Source organism: Sminthopsis crassicaudata, chromosome 4 (assembly GCF_048593235.1).
Source record: "Sminthopsis crassicaudata isolate SCR6 chromosome 4, ASM4859323v1, whole genome shotgun sequence".
Taxonomy (NCBI): Eukaryota; Metazoa; Chordata; class Mammalia; order Dasyuromorphia; family Dasyuridae; genus Sminthopsis; species Sminthopsis crassicaudata.
In genome coordinates, this window is record NC_133620.1 from 467,407,178 (window position 1) to 467,423,147 (window position 15,970).

Below are 15,970 nucleotides of genomic sequence, written 5' to 3' on the forward strand. Positions count from 1 at the left end.
CTGACTATCAAGGTGTTAATCCTACTGGTTGACTAAGGCTTCAAGCATCGTGTTCAATTCTGGAGAGCATCCAGAGGAGGGAAATCAGGCTCCTGAAAGACCTTGGGGTTATGCTATGGGGTTAAGCAGGGAATATTTAACATCAAAATTTAAAAAAAAATTAAACCCAAAATCAAGGTGGAAAAGGAGAGACAAGATTATTGCCTTCAAGTGTTAGGAGGGCCATCACGTAGAGAAGGGAGGAGACTTGGTTGAGCCTTATTTTATTGTAGGAGCTTTTGACAGAAATGGAAAACTTCACACTGAGAAGGGTCTTAACATAGATCTCACCTCCCTGGAGAACTTCAAGCAAAGGCTGGTTGACTCTCTGGGGAGCATACTGTAGAGTGGATTCTCATCCAGATTTGGGTTGGATTTGACGTATCATGGGATTCCCGATGTCTTGGTCATTGGCTCTATGGATCTGTGGAAGGAAGCAAGGTCATAGTCCAGGCCCCCCAGCACAAGAAGAAGAAAAAGCTGAAACAAAAAGGGCGGCCAACAAAAATTCTGTCCACAAGCCCAGGTTTCCGCCTGACTGACCACAGAAAGGTGCCCTTATTTATCTACTCGCATGGAGTTAGGATCAGAGGCCCAACCAGATGGACTCTCTCTCTCTCTCTTCCTCATCCTCAGCATTCCATTCCCCATCTCCGTGGCCATTCCTCACCCCTGGAATTCCCTGCCTTTGTCCCATAGAATGGGTTCACTGACCCAAAGCTCCAAGAATCTTTCCCCCCCCCCACTTCTACCTGCGGGTGCCCTTGCTCCCAAACTCCCTATTGTTTATTCTGCATGTCCATTTGTTCCCTCCGCACCTTGGACTCTCAGCTGCTGGAGAGTAGAGATTGTTTCCGTTTTGCACATAGAAGGGCTTACTAAATGATTTATTCATTCCTTAATTTTTAGATCTTCAGCACCCAGCACCAGGCTCGACATATAGTTGTCACTTAGAAAATACTATTTATTTCTTTTATAATATTATATAGATAATAAATAATATGAATAATAAAATAAAAATTAAACAAAATACTAAATAATTAAACAAAACAAACAAATAAATGAAAATAAATATATGAAAATGAAAATAATAAATAAATAACATTGATTGACTGATGAATGTTTACCTTCATACCTGTCCCAACATTACCCTCTGCTCTGCTCTCTACATCTTACAAGTGATTGTGAATCTTTATTTTTCTGGAGCCCTGGGGAACCCTGGTTCAGTCTAGTTTTACAGCTAAAAGTTGGGGTTTTTTATATATAGAAGAGGGACTGGTTTTGTTCTGCTTGGGGGGGGGGGGTGAGGAAGGCAGGAGGAACAATGACTGAGTTTCAAAGAGGCAAAGTTTGGGTTTGATTTAAGGGAAAAAATGTCTCAAGGATAGATCCATGCAGGAATGGAACAGGCTGGCCTTTCTCCCAACATCCTCCCTCCCTACTCCACTGGGCCTGCAGATTCTGGGGCAGACTTCCCCAGGCTCCCTCTTTTCCTGCCCCCCCCAGACTGGAGTCCCCCCAAACCAGGTCATAGAATGAGGGTGGGCAGGCTGGAGCATCCTGATTTTTCTTCTGTTTAACTTCAGAGCCTGGTTTCCTTAGGGCTGAGATGGGGACCCCTGGGTGTTTTCACAGCTGCTGGGGCAGACAGTCTTGTGGCTAAGGCTCTGTTTCAAACTTTCCCTCTGACTCACCCTGTGATTATTGGGCAATTTACTTGCTCTTGGCCTGTTTTTCAGCTGTGAAATGTGGAGCTTAATAGCTACCCTAGGTTTCATAAGTGTCTTGTGAGGATCAGGGAGTCACTGTGGAAAGTGCGCAGAGGGCTCTGACAGCCACAGGATCCCACACAATGATATCTCATATTTCCAGATCCAGGCAGAAACGTTGAATTCAAAGCAAAAGCTCCTGGCAGCAATGTAAAAACAGGGAGAGAACGAACCAACCGATGCACCACTGAGGTGGCGTGGTACCGTAGGAAGAACACAGATTTGAAGCCAGGGGGTCTGAATTCTGATCCTGACTCTATCACTTACAGCCTGTGCAATCTAGGATATCTCACCTTGCTGTGACAGTTTTCTCAATGGTTAAATGAGGTTGAGTTACATGTTCTCTAAAGTCCTTTCTGGCAGCTTAATGGTCACATTGGATAGAGCTCCGGGCCTGGAGTCAGGGAGACTCACCCTCATGAGTTCAAATCTGGGCTCAGACACTTAATAGCTATGAAATCTTGGGCAAGTCTGCCTCAGTTTCCTCATCTGTAAAATGGACTGGAGAAGGAAATGGCCAACCACATCAGTGTCTCTGTCAAGAAAGGGTCATGAAAGATTGAAAAAACAATCAAACAATAAGAAATCTGTAACTCCAGGGCTAAGTTTTTTTTTTTTTTCTGCTATATCTATACTTAAAGAACCAGGGATGGAGTTGGGGAGAAGCCCAGGGATAAGACAGAAAAAGATAAGAGGTGCCGAAAACTATCTCCCAAGATTAGCTCATGTCTTGTAGAACACCTCAGGTTACCAAAATCAAAACTAAAACAAACAGTGGAAAAACCCCAGAAGGCATGACAGACACTTCTTGAAGACGAAATTAATGTCTATGAGAAGGTGGAGACTTCAGTGAAACGAAAACATTTTTCTCACCCTCCACATGGCTTGGTGGAAAAACTCGTTGGATTGCTGGGCGGGGCCAGTTTTTAATTTTAATTTTTGGCATGTTTCCCAATGTGTCTTAGCTGTGATCAGTCAGTCAGCCAAGAAACATTTATTAAATACTCATTCTATGCAGGTAAAAATTCAGTCCCTGCCCTCAAGGAGCTTGCACTCTAAGATGGGAGGAGAGAAAGATAACACACAAATATGTATGGAAGTATAAAATACATAGGAAAATGGGGAATAATCTCAGAAGGGAGAGGCTAGCAGTAGGGGAGAGGAAAAGGGAAAATTTTTGGCAGAAACTGGGATCTGGGCAGAGGTTTAAAAGAAGCCAGGAGGTGAGGAGCAAAGCCTGAAATACAACAGGTACCAATATCACCAGCCAAAACAGATGGCGTAGGGGTTGGGAAATCTGCTCCTGTAGTGCTGCAGTGCCCTTAGGGCTGTGAGCACCCAGTGTGATGTGAAACTTAGAAAATGAAATCATGGCTTAGATGAGAGAGGATTAAACAAGACTAGATTTAAAACCACTTCTGATACTGGCTACCCGTGTGATCTTGGGCAAGTCCCAAGTCCTTCCTGGGTCTGTTTCCTCATCGATGAAACAGGAGGTCAAACTAAAGGAGTCCTAAGTTTCCTTCTAGCTCTGAATGGATGGGTCCACGAAAGTGAGAACTTTGTCTCGATGCAGCCTTTGCTTCCATTTTACAGATAGGGAAACTAATTATAGAGTTTCTTGGACCTTATTATAGAGGTATGGGAAAGGAGGAAGACTGGGCATTGGAAGGATGCTTTTTAATTAGGTGAAATGTTAAAAATCATTGGAAAGAGCTAATACAGAAGCCATCTTTACGGTAGAAGGCCAGGGTCTTCTGTTACCAATGTTTACCGTCATGGGAAACTTGTCAGGACAGAAAATGGAGCTCCTGTGGAGAGAGGGGTCAGGGGTGGGGAAAGGGACATATCTGTACTTCAGTGGGTACAATGTAGGCAATGCTAGCAAACTGGGAGAGGAAATGAGTCCAGGCTTCTGGAGTCTTGCATGAGCTCTGATATATATAGAGAGGGATGGACTCTGCCCTTTTCCATTGGGGACCCAGGCAAGTCTCCAAGATTACGAGACCCAGAATAGGGCCAGATGTGTGTTGGTATAGGGAGTTTCTCGCCAGGAGCTCTCCACACGAATGAAAGCACAAGTCTGGCAATATATATATATATATATATGTATACTTATATGTGATTATCTCACTCTCTCCATCATCTATCTCTATATTTACATACGTACATGCTCTACATATTGTAAATAGATACAATAATAATAATAATAATAATATATATATATATATATATATATATGTATCTATCTCTCTATGCACTCCAAAGGAGCTACCATCTCTCTGAGTTAGAAATCCCCTGCAGCAACACAGATTGCAATCCATCCCTGCCTGTTCATCCTGTGTAACTCTGGTCCATGAACCTCCTTGTAGCTTGCCACAGGTGGTTTCCTCCAATGTGCTAGAGGCCTTCCATGCTTTCCTCCAGCATCATGGAGTAGCAGTGAAGCAACTTGTCCATACCTCTGCGTTCACTTGCTCTTGCCATATGACCATTCCATCTTCCCTTTCCTGTGTCAGTCACTCTGGTCCTCTTCAGCATTCTTCATGGGTTGCATTATATGGCCTGCTCCCAGCCACCAAAAATCTTTCCATTGCCTTTTGTGTGATTCTCCTTTTAGTCCTTCAGAGGCAATAAAGTTCCGGCTTTTTCTGCCATGGAGCAACATTAACAATGATGTTTATGTTGGAAAGATGGACCTTGGTCGTTATGGACAGCATGGGTGCCCTAAAAGAGCTTTGCAGTTTCTGAAAGTGATGCCCCACCATTGTCTTCCTCCTTTTCTATTCTAGGCCTCCAGTTCTTTGTCCATCTGTGTGTCTGCCCAAACAGCATATATATAGTACTTTAAAGTTGCCAAGAGTTTTGCGATTATTATCTCATTCAATTTTCACAACCTTAAGGGGTTCTATTTTTTTCTGAGGAAACTGAGGAAGACAGAGATGAGTTGACTTGACAAGAATCATGCACTAGGAAATGTCTGAAATCCCATATTTCTAACCCCAAGTTCACTGTGCCAGCCTGTATGATTGATTAAGTTCTATAGGCTATCCATTGCCTAATGATAGTTACACAGTAGACATTCTTCATCTGTGTGAATAATTGGGCTGATCTCCTTTGAGTGACTCCAGATCTCTTCCAAGAGGCTCTGAAAGATTCTGGGGCTTGATGCAATGAACATGGCAGCATTTACAAATGGGAGCACTTGGAGGATTTCACCATTCACACACACAGAATCCTTCTCCGGGTCTCCTCCATCATGGTGGTGAATGGCTTTGGCAAGCAAAAACCTGTTTCATTTCTCACATAGGCTATTATCACATAGTTGTGGACAGGGTTATTTCTGTTGTTATATCCTCCAAGGAATTTGGAATGGTCTTGGTGAATGAATGGGGCCTTTTGCTGAAAAAGAGCCTGTGAGAACACCAGCCTTGAAGTCAGGAGGATCTGAATTCAAATCTGCTCTCAGACATTTAACATGTCCCAGCTGTGTGACTCTGGGCAAGTTAGTTAACCCCGACTGCCTCAGCAAAAACAAACAAACAAACAAACAAATAAACAAATAAAAATAAAAGAGCCTGTGAGGTGATGTTTCAATTCACCAAGTCTAATTCTTGTTTGTAATCCACAAATGATTAACAAAATGAAATGTTATATTCTATCTTTCCATTGATTGTGAAATGGAAGGAGATAGTCCATTATAGAAAATCATCCCTGGAGTTAGGATCTGAGTTCAAATGTGACCTTAGACTCTTACTACCTGTGTGATTCTGGGCAAGTTACTTACCCCTGATTTCCTTCCCTCCCCTTAAAACAAATCCCTTAAGAAAGCCTGCCTGCAAGTTTCCTCCAAAGATCCTCATAGAGGATGTCCTTGGTTCATACATAGAAAACCCTGATAAAGATTTTGTATGGAAGAGAAGGTATAATATACAGCTCACAAGTCACTGATATTTTCTCAGGCATCCTTTTTTGTCATTGGTACAATCTGAAGTCTTTTGACATATTATAAATCAATCTCTTTGGAGTCTTACCTCTAACATAGATTCCCTCTTTCTCTACCTGGTTCCGTTTGGCTTCTTTTCCCACAGAATGGTTATGTTGAATTTTAATAAGAAACATATAAATATTTTAAAGTTCTAAATAATTAAACTTTTCGATATCAATTTTGTAAGTTTGTAGCATTTATAATTCTGAAGTTATTATTATTTCAGTTCTGGGGTTAAGTGGACCGCTGTAGTTTGCAGGAACCACAGGGAGCAAAATCAGTTGTGGACAATGTGGTGAGGGGCACTAGATGTGGCTGAGGAATAGAGAGAAGAGCCCAAGATTGGGCCCTCAGACAGAGATTTTAATAAGAAAAACCTGAGGCAGGGGCAGCTAGATGGCGCAGTGGATAGAGCACCAGCCCTGAAGTCAGGAGGACCTGAGTTCAAATCTGGTCTCAGATACTTAATACTTCCTAGCTGTGTGACCCTGGGCAAGTCACTTAACCCCAATTGCCTCAGGAAAAAAAAAGAAAAAGAAATACCTGAAGCTTAGGGCATCATTTCCCATACCCCAGGACTACCCCATGATTACATTAAAAACTGCTAAAAACAAAAGAAAGCAATAAAGAAATGAATTAAAATAAGTACGCAACGGAGGAAGACCCCAACCATAGATAGTTACTATGGGGATAGAAGTTTTGAGTCCATATTCAGAAGAACATAATAGAACTAACAAAGTCACTCCTTTTTCAATGAGAAATGTCAAATAGTCCCAAGCACAAAAAATACTTGGAAGAACTTGAAAAAGACTTTATAAATCAAATAAGAGAGACCAAATAAAATTTAGGGGAAAACATAAGACCAATCCAAGAAAATCAGGCAAATTATGAAAAGAAAAGTCAACCAACTGACTATAGAGAATCAAAAAGTTAAGGAAGAAAAGAATTCCTTGAAAAATATAATGAGGCAGGGAAAAGTTAATGATGTTTTAAGACTCCAAGAAATCATAAACCAAAATCAAAAAGAATGAAAAAATAGAAAAGAAAGTGAAATATCTCATCAAAAAACAATTGATCTGGAGAACAGATCAAGGAGAAATATTTTAATATAAGAATAGTTGAATTATTTAAAAAGAATGACTTAAAAAAGAATCTATATAATATTACAAGAAATAATCAAAAAAGTGCCCTGAAGTTCTAGAATAAGAAGGCAAAGCAGAAATAGGGGGAAAACCTCACTAATCACCACCTGGAAGAGATCCCAGGAGGAAAATTTACAGGAATATCGTAGTGAAGTTTCAAAGCTCTCAGGTTAAGGAAAAAATACTGGAAACAATAAGATAAGAAAACCATTTAAATATCATGGAGCTACAATAGGGATTACACAAAAATTAGCAGCTACTATGTTGAAAGATGGTAATTTTAGAATATTATATTCCATAGAACAAAGGAATCAGGGTTTGGGAATAAGGGTAACTTACCCAGCAAAGTTAAGTATAATACTCAATGAAAAAAAAAAAGATAATTAACAAACTCAAAGACTTTCAGGTTTTTATGGCAAAAACAGCGGAACGTAAGGGAAAATTTATTATATAACATTTGAAGAAGCATGAGGTAAATATTAATAAGGTCATACTAATTACTTAAAGTGAAAATAATAGTAGTACTCTTATGACTGTCATTGTTATTTGGGTAGTTTGAAAGAAAAATGTAGCTAATCTGAGTACAGATTCTAAAAAAAATTAAACGTAGGGAGAGATTTTTTTTAAAGGAGTAATTATCTCATACAAAAGAGGCATAAAAAGAAAAATTGCTACAAAAGATGCTAGTAGAGTGAAGACCTTACTTTCATATGGGAACAACATATATATCTAGAAGGGTATAAAAGTCTTCTAAATTCAGAAAGAAATAAAATAGCTTAGAATGGGGATAGGATGGGAGAGAGGATAAGGGAGGGAGGAACTCTTAAAGGAGGGGGTAAGTTAAGGAAGAAGAGCAAAATAGGAGGTAGAAGTAAAGCAAAGGAATGAGGAGGGATAAGTCAAATTGGGTGTGAAGGATAATGAAAGAAAAGAGAAAAGAGAAAAATACATAACAAGTAATTGTAGCTTAGAATGTGAATGGGGCAAATTTACCCATAAAACAGAAAGTGATAGCAAATTAAAGTTTTGAATTCAATAATATGTTGCTCTCAGGAAACAATATAAAAATGAGAGCTAGAAACAAAGATGAAATCAAGGGCAGGAGTAGAATTTAGTATATAATAAAAGCAAAGGTAGTAATCATGATCTCAGACAAAGTTAAAGTTAAAATAGATTTAATCAAAAAAGAAAAATTGGGAAGCTATACTACCTGTCAGCAATATTATTCAATGTTGTTTTTGATCCCACCTAGATAGTATAAAATACATGAACATATACTTGTCAAAACAGACAGGAATTATATGACCATAAACATAAAATACTTTTTATACAAATAAACTCAAATCTGAACAATTGAAGTAATATTTATTGTTTATGGGTAGGTAAAGCCAATAACTTTTTAAAATGACAATTGTACCTAAATAATCTATTTATTCAATGTCATCCTAATTAAATTAATGAAAAATTCCAGAGTTAGGAAAAAATAATAACACAGTTCATTTAAAAAACAACAACAAAAGGTCAGAAACCAAGGGAAGTAGATTGAGTGGTATCAGATCTTAAATTATATTATAAGGTAAGAACATTGTTGAAATATGAAAAGGATAATTTTTATTATTTTAAATTAAAATTTTCTTGTATAAATAAAACCCAGATAGACAAGAACAAAAGGAATACCAAAAAATTGGGGGGAAAACATTCATAGACAGTCACTGATAGGATGTGATTGGATTGGAATATTGCTGTAGTATAGGAAATGATGAGCTGATTGATTTAGAAAAACATGGAAAGACATGGACTTAGGAAGGAAGATGCTATTCACTTTCAGAGAAACAGATGATAGGAGAAAATAAGCATAATACAGTCTTACATGTGTATGACTGTATATATGTATAAAGGTATATGCTTATAAATATGTGTGTGTATATGTGTGTGTGTGTGTGTGTGTGTGCGTGTGTGTGTATACATATATATAATCTCCACATTTAAGGTGGGGGTGAGGAGGGAGCAGAAAAATAAAAAGTGCACAGCAGAGAACAAAAGAAAACCAACAAGGAAGCAAAGAAAAGCTGGGAAGCTTTAAAAACAATGTATAGTATTTATTATAAAAGTTTTTTTTTGAAATGGAAATTTATCATTTTATAATAAATCTTCTCATGGTTTGTGATATACTTGGCATTTCTTCTTTTTTTCATTTTGTATTTAAGCTTCAAATTTTAAAAATTACCAAAAAATGTCTTTACCTATAATTGGAAAAAGTAAAATGCCATAATAAATAAATAAATTTGACTCAATTTTTTATATATTTGGGAAATGAAGACTATCAGAGAAACTTACTGTAAAATTTTTTCCCTTTATATTCTTGACCATTTTTTCCACATGAATTTTGTTTTTATTTTTTCTAGCTCTATAAAATATTTTTTTTTGCAGTTTGATTGGTATGGCACTGACTAAATAAATTGTGAGGTAGAATAATAATTTTTAAAAAATTTATATTATAGGCTCTGCCTAACTAAGAACAATAAAAATTTCTCCGATTGTTTAGATCTAATTTTTTTTAATGTATGAAAAGTGTTTTGTAATTATGTTCATATAAGTTCCTGGGTTTAGTTTGGTAGATAAATGCCTGAGTATATTATAGTTTGTTTTTTTTTTAATGGAACTCCTTTCTATCTCTTGTTGCTGAAATATATTGGTAACATACAGAAATACTAATGATTTATGTAGGTTTATTTTATAACCTGCAACTTTGCTGAAGTTGTTAATTATTTCAACTAGTTTTTTAGTTGATGCTCAGGACTCTCTAAGTATACTATCATATCATCTGCAAAAAGTGACAGTTTTGTATCCTTATTACCTACACTAATATTGTCAATTTCTTTTTTTCCTTATTGCTCTAGATAGCATTTCTAGTACAATGTAGAATAGTGGGCATTCTTGCTTCACTCCTGATCTTACTTGGAAGAATTCTTCCAGCTTTTCCCCATTACAAATAGTGCATGCTGATGGTTTTGGATATATCCTACTTATTATTTTAAGAAAAGCTCCATTTATTCCTATTCTTTTTAGAATTTTTTTTAAAGTAGAATGAATGTTGTGTTTTATCAAAAGCTTTTTCTGCATCTACTGAGATAATCACATTATTTTTGTTGTTTTGTTATTGATATGGTCAATTATGTGGATAATTTTCCTAATACTGAACCACTTCTCTATTTCTGATATAAATGCCACCCAGTCATAGTGTTTGATCTTAGTAATATATTGGTATAATTTCCTTGTTAGTATTTTATTTAAAATTTTTGTATCAACATTCATCAGAGAAATTGGAGTCTCATGTTATTTCTCTGTTTTTACTCTTTCTGGTTTAGGTAATCAGCCCCATATTTTTGTTGTATGAGGAATTTAATAGAACTCCTTTGTTTATTTTCCCCAATATTTTATATAATTTTAAAAGTAATTGTTCTGCAAATGTTTGATAGAATTCACTTGTGAATTCTTCTGATCCTGGGATTTTTTTTCTTAGGGAGATCATTTATGGCTTGCCACAATTTTTTTCCTAAGATAGCATTATTTAAATATTCTACTTCCTCTTCTATTAATCTGTACAATTTATATATATATATATGTATATATATATATATAGTAAATAATCATTCATTTCACTTAGGTTGTTAGATTTATTGGCATATAATTAGGCAAAATAGCTCCTAATAAATGCTTTAATTTCACCTTTATTAAAGCTGAAGTTACCTGTTTCATTTTTGATATTAGTCATTTGATTTTCTTTCTTTTAAAAAAAATCAAATGAACTAACTTCCTATTTGTTGTTGCTATTGTTGTTGTTGTTTTAAGCCAGCTCCTACTTTTATTTACTAGTTCAATGGTTTTCTTTCAATCTCTTTGATTTTCAGGATTTCCAACTTGGTGTTTAAGCATTCTAATGTTGGAGCAAATGGGGATACATATGTCTTTATAACATAAATATAAATGAATAAATTCAGAACCTAATAGATTCCTAGAATAGGGACTCTGCAAGTTCAGTAGAGCAGGCAGTAGAGGAGACAGTGAGCACAGAGATTTTTAGGAAGCAGAGTCATTAACTAGGGCAGGCAATGGGGCTTTTTCACAGGACCCTGACGTTTAGAGGGTGCTTATCCCACTATTCCAGAAGATGTTTCCTTTGCCCACTGGCATCTTTCTCCTTCTGCTTTCCATGACTTCAAAATTTCTAGTTATAAGCTTTGCCAAAGGTTTAGGTACTCTGCTGATTTATATCTCTGAAAACAATTCTCCTTTCATTGAATGTGTCAGTTACTCCCTTTCATGACATGGGCCCCAGAAATAAATAACCTGCTTCCTCTTCCACTCTCACTAGCTGTGGTTCTGACCAGACCCTCTGTAGAAGAGAAAGCTTAGCAGAATACAGCCTTTTTTAAACTTTCATTTTGATGTTTTCTGCAAGATTTTTTTAAGTATCTTCTCTTTGCTACTAGTTAAACAGAAGGGAATAGAAAAATGAATAAATGGGCTCCCTCTGGTGATTCTTCTTCCTTTTCTCTGTCTTTTCATTTAGGCCTTGGTATATGACCCTTGGGTGCTAAATGGGGGTCACTGTAAAGTTTCCTTATATTCTTTGAAAGGCAGATTGGTCATGGTGAGTTGAACACTGGATTGGAATTATAATCCCCACTCAGAGACTAGCTGTGTGACTGTGGGTCAGTCATTAATCTCAATGACTTCTACCTTCCAGTTCCAAACCTGTTATTCTATTCTAAGTACCAGAGACAGCTCTTGAAGGAGCCTGGGTCCTTTGACTGGTACTTGATGGCTCTTCCTGGACCAGTCCAAGGAGCAGAAGTTAGGGACCCACAAGAGCCTCAAAGGGGACTGTCATGGGAGAAGGGGCTGTACATAAGTTGGGCACGTGTAAGTTGGGGACCACTTCTATTTCTCTTTCAGGGCCATGTTCTGTAATGACCTAAAGGAGAAATATGAGAAGAAAATCATCATCAAAGGCGTGGATGCAGAAACTATGAATATTCTCTTAGACTATACGTATACAAGTAAGGCTCTCATTACCAAACAGAATGTCCAGCGGGTCTTGGAAGCTGCCAGCCTCTTCCAGGTGGGTGAACTGAGAGACCCAATGAGATAGTCAACAGAAACTCCAGGAAACTTGCTGGCTCTTGCCTCTATGCACTGTCTAGACCTGCCATTAGGATGACAGAAGCTTGGGCTTTTCCTGGGGCCTGTGCCTGCTTGAAGACTGGGGCATGGCATCCTCACAGAAACTTCATGTGAAAACTCGTTTTGGAGGGTAGTTATGAGAGGTATTGTGGGTATAACACGTTCACGTGGGAATCTTGCCCATTAATTAACTTATTATGCTTTTAATCTCCCACCATCAGGGAGTCAGCCAGCTCATTGATAAAAGTGAAGGATTTAGAGAACCTTAGGAACATTTCTTTGAAGTGAAGCAGAGTGAAATGAGCAGGATCAGAAGAACAATTTATACAATGAATTGTAAAAGGAAAATAACTTTGAAAGGCTTAAAATTCTGATCAAAATTTGAATCAAAACTTGAAATTATGACTTATTCTTCCTACCTCTTGGCAGAAAAGTACAAATTTTAGGTACAGAATGAGACCTACATTTTTTGACCTGACTAAAACATATACATACATATATATATATATGTATATATTCATTTATTTATTATTATACCTATTTGTTTTGGGGTGAGGGTGACTTGTTATAAGGAAAGAGGAGTGTTGTGGAGGAAGATAGAGGGATACTCAGGGCTCCCCTATTTCTGTCAAAAGCATCACAATCTTTCCAGTCACTCAGGTATGTACCCTCTGAATCACTCCTGTCTCCTCAATGTCTTACCCATATAATCTGTCCAGTTGTCAAATATTTCTGCCTTCACAACAGTTCTTATACCAGATTTCTCTCTACTCACAGGCACTGGGATGGTCTAAGAACTCAACATCTCTAACCTGAACTACTGCTATACTTGCCTGTAACACCTCTCCAATGCATCCTTCACACAGCCATGACCTTTCCTATCTTACTCCTTCCATTCCTTACATGTACTTTTTTTTTTTTTAAAATTAAAGCTTTTTATTTTCAAGCCAGAAGCATGGATAACTTTTCAACATTGATCCTTGCAAAACTTGTGTTCCACATTTTCCCCCTTTCCCCTACCCCTTTCTCTAGATAGCAAGTAATCCAATATATGTTAAATACTTACATGTACTCTTGAGCCAGTGACACTAATCTTCTGGCTGTTCCAAGAACAAGACATCCTCTCTCTCGGCTCCTGGAATGCTTTCTGGCTGTTTCTCATGCCTGGAATATTTTCTGCTTTGACTATTGATCTCCTGGGCTTCCTTTAAGCCCTAACTAAAATTCCACTTTCTCCAACCTCTCTTAAGTGCCTTCCCTCTGTTAATTATTTTCTATTTATCCCATACTTAGTTTGTTTCATATATTTTATATTCATATATTCTTGCATATCGTCTTCCTCGTTAGACTGTAAACTCCTTCAGGGCAGGTTCCATTTTTTGTCTCCTTTTGCCTCTCCAGAGTTTAGTGCAGAGCCTGGCACATAGCAGACACTTAAATATTTATTTTTGATTGAAAATAATTTTTACTAAAGCTCAAGTCTGACAATGTCTCCCTATACTCGAAAACTCCAGTGACTCCTTTCTCTCCCCTCAGAGAGCTTTCATTCTATTGGGGATGGGAAACAACATGTGCACACTCAACTAACAGGCATTTATTAAGCACTTACTGTATGCCGGGCACTGTGTTAAGAGATAAGGATACGATGAAAAACAAAGCCCTTTCATTCCATGGAGAAGCAGGTTGGATACAAGGTAATTAGGGAGGAAGGGCACAATGGAATGGAAGCCCCTTGGACCTTTTCATGTTTGTCTTAGCACACCTACATGATGGGCACTTTACAAATTTGTGTTGATTGACTTACTGATACCCAAGGATCCACAGTTAAAGAGGCAACACCAGCACAGAGCGGGGCCATTGATAGGTTTTTGTATTGACTTAAAGGGGCTGACCAGGTGCCAGGACCACAGAACCTGCGGGAGGGGGATGGAGCTAACACTCTTTTGGTTGCTTTCAGACTCCTACCCAGCTTATTAATATAGACCCCAGGCGAAGAGCTGAAATGCACCTGCGTGGCTTCCCGGAAAGTCCTTGTTCAATAAACCGCCCACATGAACCTGGGACACCCTGTGCAGACTCTGTAGGGAGAAGTGAAGCCTCCGAAAGTGGGCCACAGGTGGCCTGAAAATCAAGGCTCAGTTATTTTTACTTTTTGATCTGAAATGTTGAAAATAAATAAAGTCCCCATGTAGCAGGATGTACGTAGAGGTCAAGGCAGTGGACTTGGAATAAGAGAAGTTTAAATCCTCATATAAATTACTTAGATTATTAAAAATAAATTAAGTTACTTAAACGTCTCTTAGCCTCCGACCTCTTGTCTCTAAGATGCTACTAGTGAGAGCACCTACCTCCCATGTTGTAATGGATCAAATGGGACAATAGGGGTAAAATACTCTGGAGACCTGAAGTCACCATTATTATCATCTTCTCTCTGAAGGAGAACGGGATGCAGGTGGCAGGAGAACCAGGGACAAGCAGGTTCAATGAGTCTCAGGGTCATAGAGAAGGATCAATAATCCTTCTGGAAGGTCAGAGGTGGAGTCAGAGTGTGAGGGTTAAGATCCGCAGTAATCTAGTCCAACATCCCTATTTTGCAGATAAGGAAACTGAGGCTTAGGGAGGTCATGGGGCTTTGTGCTTTCTTCTCCTTATCTCTCCCCTCCTCACCGGCCCCACATATACACTCAGGGGCCATCAGGCTATGGAAGCTGCTCCCTCAGACATGAGGTCATCTTTTCTCCACTTTCATTCCCCTCTTTTCTCGGTGTAGCATTGCCTCCTGCTGCATGCTCCAGTGGAGCTATTTTAGCAACTCCCCAATTTCCATTTTATGCTAGCATCCCTTAGGTACTCATGCTAAAACGAATGTGTCACCTTTGACTTTTCTCTCTCCCTCCCATCCCAATTCCAATCAATTACCAGCTAACTGCATTAATCAATCACACTATATACCAGGCTCTGTGCCAATGGGAGGGAGTCTAAAGAGAGGCAAAAATAGTCACAGACTCATGGGACCGATAGCCCGCAGACAACTACCTGCAGACTAGATTGAGTATAATTGCAGAGAGCAAGGGCTGGTGGGAGCTTGAGAAGGGGCTAAGGAAGGCCTCCTGTAAATGTGTGTTTTAAGCTAAATCTTGAAAGAATCCAGGAGGCAGATGTGGGGGTGGGGAAAGCCTTCCAGGAGGCTGGAGAACAGCCGAAGAAAAGGCATAAAGCCGGGAGATGGGGTCTGGTGAGTGAGGAACACAAGTGGCCAATGTAGCTGGATCGGAAGTTACATGGAGGAGGGAAGGATAAGAAGATGGGAAAGGTAGGAAGGGGCCAAGTCACAAAGGGCTTTACGTTACCAAACAGGATTTTGTAAGTGGTCCTAGAGGTAACTCCATTGTAGACAACCTTCTCAGGAAATTAGACCACAAAAAGACTCCGGTTCAGGATGATAGTTGGTAGGGAAGGGAGGACCAAGTGAGGTTTTTTTTGTTTGTTTGTTTGTTTTTTTAAGATGGAAGAGATGTGAGCATGTCAGTGGGCTAGAAGAGATTAAAGTTAATACAGGGAGAGAGATGATGGAGAAATCTGGAGAAAATAAGCTATCCTAAGACTCAGAGTACATGGGAGCAAATAGAAGGGCCACTTCTTCCTAAGAAATGAGAAGATGAGAAGTGGGAACTCTTTCCAAATGGCCTCAATTTTTTTCAGGAAATCTGGAACAAAGTCTTCAGCTAAGAGGATTGGCAGGGGGAGAGGAAATGCTTTGGGAAACTTACACAGGAATGAAAAAGTCTGGGATAGGAATTACAGTGAATGGGTCAATGAGTGGACCAGGGAGATGTAAAAAGATT

At 38.6% G+C, this 15,970-nt stretch overlaps 1 protein-coding gene across 1 annotated transcript in view; it reads left to right on the forward strand.

Annotated features, from left to right (window-relative positions):
* Window positions 1–15,970, forward strand: part of KLHL6 (kelch like family member 6) — a 44,978-nt gene that overhangs the window by 11,937 nt on the left and 17,071 nt on the right. Inside the window, exon 2 of the mRNA XM_074264201.1 lies at window positions 11,898–12,063. Within this exon, the coding sequence (XP_074120302.1) occupies window positions 11,898–12,063 (166 nt within the window). The remainder of the gene's footprint in view (window positions 1–11,897; window positions 12,064–15,970) is intronic.